The following is a 6,000-nucleotide window of genomic DNA, read 5'->3' on the forward strand; positions in this document are numbered from 1 at the left end:
CTGATAAGTTTACGTCTGCTAGGGTCTTTCCGCATTCAGCAAAAAAGTATACCGTGTCCAATGAGTAAGTGTTGCAGTGATAGGGAGATGGGGACATTTTTTTTCCGACTTTTTTTCTACTTCTGATTTTTCTCTGATCATGTGGAAGAAACTCCAGGTATAACTCATCTGGCCTTTACCCACTATCTCATTTCTTCTTTTTTAAGAGAAGAGGAGTGACTTAATCTGAGTAGTGAGCATGGAAGGAGTAATAGGAAGCCCAGCTCCTTCCCTCTTCTGGGAGTGGGCTACATCCCAGGACCATGCAGCAGCCATGCGTTTTGAAGGGGCGTATACTGCATCTGCAGGAGGAGCCTAGTTCCACTTAGAGCCTGTCTGGGACTTAGTAAGGTGTCTAAAACAGGGGAACAGAATTATGAAGCCCACTTCTCTGCAGATATAAGCCCTATTCTCCATACCAGCTTTATAAGTTTACAGGTGATAGTTTGGTTTTGCATCTACTTTATTCTTCTGTTTAATTTTTCAATTGACTCAGAAATAAGGCTGGAGAGAAAAGTACTGATTATAACCCTGCCCCACTTTGGCCTCCAATAGAAATACCTATTAGGGATGCACAGGTATCAGCTACCTCCAATAATTTTCTTGAAGTTGTATTTTGTTTGGATTCAGAATTGCTTTTTCTTGGCCCGTAGAAAGATTATTTTTAAAAGCAATAATTGACATTCCTAGACTAGCTTAAAGTGATTTACATCTACTAGATGAACACTTAATGCTTTAGAATAAAAAATGTTTTAAAGGTCTTTAAATACCTTTAAACGTCTTTAAAGCTAGCTCCCTTTGTGAAGTCATTTGCTAAGCCCAGGTCATATGGACATCTTGCTTCAGAACTATATCATCATCTGTAGAATTGTTCTTCTTTTATTCACCATATTAATAAAATGTGGTATATGTATGTATACCATGGGTACTGTTCAGCTGTAAAGGAAATGGTGGACTAATACCTCTTGTATTAACATGGATGGAACTGGAGATAATTCTTCTAAGTGAAGTATCACAAGAATGGAAAAACACCACATGTACTCACCATTAAATTGGAACTAACCAATCAATACTTATATGCACATATGGAAATAACACTCATCAGAAATCAAGCAGGTGGGAGAGGGGAGGAAGGGATGGGTAAATTCATACCTGACAGGTACAATGCACACTACCTGGGTGATGGGCACACTTATAACTTTGACTCAAATGGTGCAAAATATACCAGAATGTACCATTTATATAACCAAATTAGTTGTACTTCCATAATATTCTGAAATTTAAAAAAATGAAATAAAATAGGAGGAAAACCATTGTTAAATACATCTCTTTTTCAAAAATGTCGTAGGATCTTCTTGTCATTCAGACCTGAGAAATAATTGCCTAAAAGCCTTATTTAAAGCAACTGGGGAAAAAAAGACATTTAGAGTACCCGAACATTCTAGTTTGCCAGGGGTGTTACCAGGGACATGAGACTTTCATTGCCATAACTGGGGACAACCATGGCAAACTGGGACACGCTGGTCACCCTACAGGTCATACCTAGCACATCACTTCAGCTCTTCTGCCCAGCAATGTCATTAACTTAAATATATTAAGCTTGCTAAAAAGTAAGCTTTTTGTATTGGCCATGATATAACGAGCTCTCTTTCATCCCCATGACACTTGCTGACTGAGGCCTCCTGATAATAAAGATGAGGCGTAGTATGTGGGCCCAATTTTGATTGTATGCAGTGCACTCAGGTCTACCTTCTCTTTAACTCATTTTCTACTTTCTTCTTTGCAGGTTTGTGATTCAGATACCATGCTTGACCCTGCCTCATCTGTGGAGATGGTAAAAGTTTTAGAAGAAGACCCCATGGTTGGAGGTGTTGGGGGAGATGTGCAGGTACATATGGCTACATCTTTTGTATGAGACAGTTTTAATAGCACTCTGACTCATTGATTCCTTGAACATACATTTATTACATGCTGACTCTGTGCCAGGTATTGTTCTTGGTGTTGGAGACACATTAGAATGTGCCTTGAACCCACTTCACTGCCTCTTTTCCTATAAAAAATTGAAATAATTTAGGATTTCCTTGCTTGATCCTGGGGTATAACCCATGTCTATAGTGGCTGATAAGTTACATGCAACATACTAATAACACAAATGTGCAATAATTTCTACCATATATCCTTGGACCATAACTTAGTATTTCATGTTCTGCTAAACTCTAATGTTGGAGTTTATTTAGTTACAAGGGTAAAGACACATAACTGCTATAGGGAATGGATTATATATCTTATACCTATATATTTAAATACTGGTTAATATGTGGTTGGTCAAAAATCCAAACTGGAAAATAGGAAGAAAAAAGAAACAACAACTTAAATTTATCCTAGTGAGAAAGGCAAAGAAAGAAATAATAAGTGAATTTTCCAATATGACCCATCATTTGTTATTGATGGAAAAATGATTAGAGAAACAAATACTAATGAAGGTAGATGGATGTTTGTGGAATGGAAAAATGAATGTGTGAAAATATGTAAAAATAAAAATGAGTTCCTTGAAACATGAGATAAAATTTTGGCAAAAGGTGAGAAGCACATGGAAAATTGACTTTAAAATTTAGATATTGTGTTTTTGTATGACCCATTTTGTATATGCAGGTTGATAGTAAAGGCAAAGAAATTGCATTAGAAATAACAAAGAAATAGCCTGGTGATAAAAAAGAAAGCATGCAAAATCCAGATAAAAACTGAACAAAGTTGAGACAGAGGAGAGAATTTAGAAATAGTGCCAAGAAAAAAACAAAAAAATTTCAATAGCCTTTATATTAAGCATTATTTTAGGATTCAAATTTTGCCAGGAGACAAGAGCAAACTCTTTTATCACCGGCATTGTGAAAAAGTATGGAGAAGGGAGAAGGAAAATTAACAGCCAAGGATTGGATGATTTGGAAATTAACCAGAATATAAGGGACTAGAACTTAAAAACTTTCAAATCTTAGATGGTAGGAAAGAGTGCCTGGGAGAAGAATTTGGAGACTGAGAGCTAAAGCCTAAAAACCTCAATCTTATAGCACAACGATAAGAACAAGAATAAAAATCATAGCAAAAAGAGGACAGAGAATGATGAAGCAGAAAAACATATTCACCATCAAAGAATCCCAACATATGCACACAACAACTTACCAAATCAATCTAGTAACACAGAATCGGAGAAAACACAACATAATCATGTCAGAAAGAGGAAGGATGCCAAAATAGGATGATAAAATAACAAACGTCACTTTAGGTAGTAACCTCAGGATGATACAGGTTTTGTTGGTATTTTTATCTAAAACTTACCTTTTATATTTTCCTTCTTGCAGATTTTAAACAAGTACGATTCCTGGATCTCCTTCCTCAGCAGTGTGAGATACTGGATGGCTTTTAACATAGAAAGGGCCTGTCAGTCTTATTTTGGGTGTGTCCAGTGCATTAGTGGACCTCTGGGAATGTACAGAAACTCCTTGCTGCACGAGTTTGTGGAAGACTGGTATAATCAGGAATTTATGGGCAACCAATGTAGTTTTGGTGATGACAGGCATCTAACAAACCGGGTGCTGAGTCTGGGCTATGCAACAAAATACACAGCTCGATCCAAGTGCCTTACTGAAACACCTATAGAATATCTCAGATGGTTAAACCAGCAGACCCGTTGGAGCAAGTCGTACTTCCGAGAGTGGCTGTACAATGCAATGTGGTTTCACAAACATCACTTGTGGATGACCTATGAGGCGGTTATCACTGGATTCTTTCCTTTTTTTCTCATTGCCACAGTAATCCAGCTTTTCTACCGAGGTAAAATTTGGAACATCCTCCTCTTCTTGTTAACGGTCCAGCTAGTAGGTCTCATCAAATCATCTTTTGCCAGCTGCCTTAGAGGAAATATCGTCATGGTCTTCATGTCTCTCTACTCAGTGTTATACATGTCCAGTTTACTTCCCGCCAAGATGTTTGCGATCGCAACCATAAACAAAGCTGGGTGGGGCACATCAGGAAGGAAAACCATTGTTGTTAATTTCATAGGACTCATCCCAGTGTCAGTTTGGTTTACAATCCTCCTGGGTGGTGTGATTTTCACCATTTATAAGGAATCCAAAAAGCCATTTTCAGAATCCAAACAGACAGTTCTAATTGTTGGAACGTTGCTCTATGCATGCTATTGGGTCATGCTTTTGACGCTGTATGTGGTTCTCATCAATAAGTGTGGCAGGCGGAAGAAGGGACAACAGTATGACATGGTGCTTGATGTATGATCTCACACGGTTTGACGTTTGCAGTCATAGATACCACCGTAGTTCCTCTAGGGGCTGTACAGTATTGTGGCATCAGATAATGCCACCAAAGGAGACATATCACTGCTGCTGGGACTTGAACAAAGACATTTCTATGGGTTTATTTTCATTCTGCCAAAGTAAAACAATACATCAACAAGAAGAATCTCAGATTTAACCTGTTGTTTCTATGAAAATGGGATGAATTCTTTGTTTATGCACTTTTTCCTTACTGTACATCCACCTGAAAGTGTTTTGTCCTATATACCTCACTAGCCATGCTTTATGTGGGTTATCATGGAAGAAAAAGATTTTGGAAACTCAAGGAAAAGTTCTTTCAACCTATACAACCTAACTTATGGACTGTTTTCATAATTTTTTTTAGGAAGGATTTTCTTTTTAACTTTACCAAATGAAATGCCAAAGGAAATTTAAAGGCCGTTGGCTGTGCTGTATTTTGATATAATTGTACTGTGTTTTTAAATTTTGTATGCCAATTTTTAAAACAAATTTTACATATTTCTATATTTTACTTCTCTGCCAAAATACACCTGTTCCTCCTTTTTTTTAAAATAAAATAAGTTCTGAAAAGAATTCATATTTCAAAAACTTGCCCAAAATGTGAAGCTTGGTTGACTGATGTTCATGATAGAAAGAATAAAATGTTTCTCTCTCTCTCTCTACCTTTTAAAATTGAATAGTTTATTTCTGTGAAAAAAGTATTTAAACTCTCAGTATTTTAACTTTTGTTTTCATTTCTTTTAGAAAAGGCCAATATACCTGTCACACTTTGGGAGTAAAAACACATACTTTCATGTGTACAAAAGAAAAAAAGTCATTGAAACTCAAGGCCAAAGGGTAGAAAAGTGCAATTTTTTCATAAGATTAAAAAAAGGGGAGTGCTAGTCCTTGAAAGGCAAAAGTAGGCATCCAGCATTGGACAAACCATGCGTATCAAAGATGAATAATCTTTGGAGATTCTGGAAGTGTTTACACAGGCCAAGTAAAATGGAAAGTGGAAAAATTATCTGTGTAATTTGGACAAATTTAGTGCAGTTCATCAAAGGTTTTGTTCTGTGCCCTGAATTTACCAGATCATATCTAGATATTGAACATGTTTCACCTGTCTTATTTTTCAGCTTGCCATTTCACTTTACATGTCGGCATGATGTTTGCACATGTGAGTTGAATGAATTATAATAAGTCTAAAACACGTAGGTTCAAAATTGGCAGATTTATGCTACAAGTGTCCTCTTTTACCTTCTAGGGAAGGAGGATATTTTTTTCTCAATTACACAGATTGTTGCTTCATCTCTCCTGTTCTTGGCCTATATAAAATTGTCTACACAGTAGAAATTAATATTAAGTTTCAATAAGTATATCAAGAAGTGGCACATATAAAAATAGGTACTCTGAAGTTAGCCTCAAGCATCCAATTTGACTTTTCACACAATTGATCTTGCCTCGTAGCTGGTGCTGTGTAGACTTGTGTTAAAAACACAATCAAAATACAGGAATAGTTGCATAAACAGCACTGTGGTGAAGCAGACAGGAGAGTGGAGCAGACATGGAGAAGTGTTAAACTCGTGCTTCCTGCCTTTCTGCTTTTTATGCAGTCATCTGTGTTACATCTATCCTGCCTAAGAAAAAGCTGCAC

General features: G+C 36.8%; 1 protein-coding gene across 1 annotated transcript in view; it reads left to right on the forward strand.

Annotated features, from left to right (window-relative positions):
* The window catches only part of HAS2 (hyaluronan synthase 2), a 28,144-nt gene extending 22,743 nt beyond the window's left edge, over positions 1 to 5,401 (forward strand). The window contains exons 3-4 of the mRNA XM_012664464.1: positions 1,826 to 1,927; positions 3,396 to 5,401. Coding sequence (XP_012519918.1) covers positions 1,826 to 1,927; positions 3,396 to 4,325 — 1,032 coding nt within the window. The 3' untranslated portion in view covers positions 4,326 to 5,401. The remainder of the gene's footprint in view (positions 1 to 1,825; positions 1,928 to 3,395) is intronic.
* Positions 5,402 to 6,000: the final 599 nt, after the last annotated feature.

The sequence above is a fragment of the Propithecus coquereli genome, unplaced genomic scaffold, assembly GCF_000956105.1.
Source record: "Propithecus coquereli isolate 6110/MARCELLA unplaced genomic scaffold, Pcoq_1.0 Scaffold897, whole genome shotgun sequence".
NCBI lineage: Eukaryota > Metazoa > Chordata > Mammalia > Primates > Indriidae > Propithecus > Propithecus coquereli.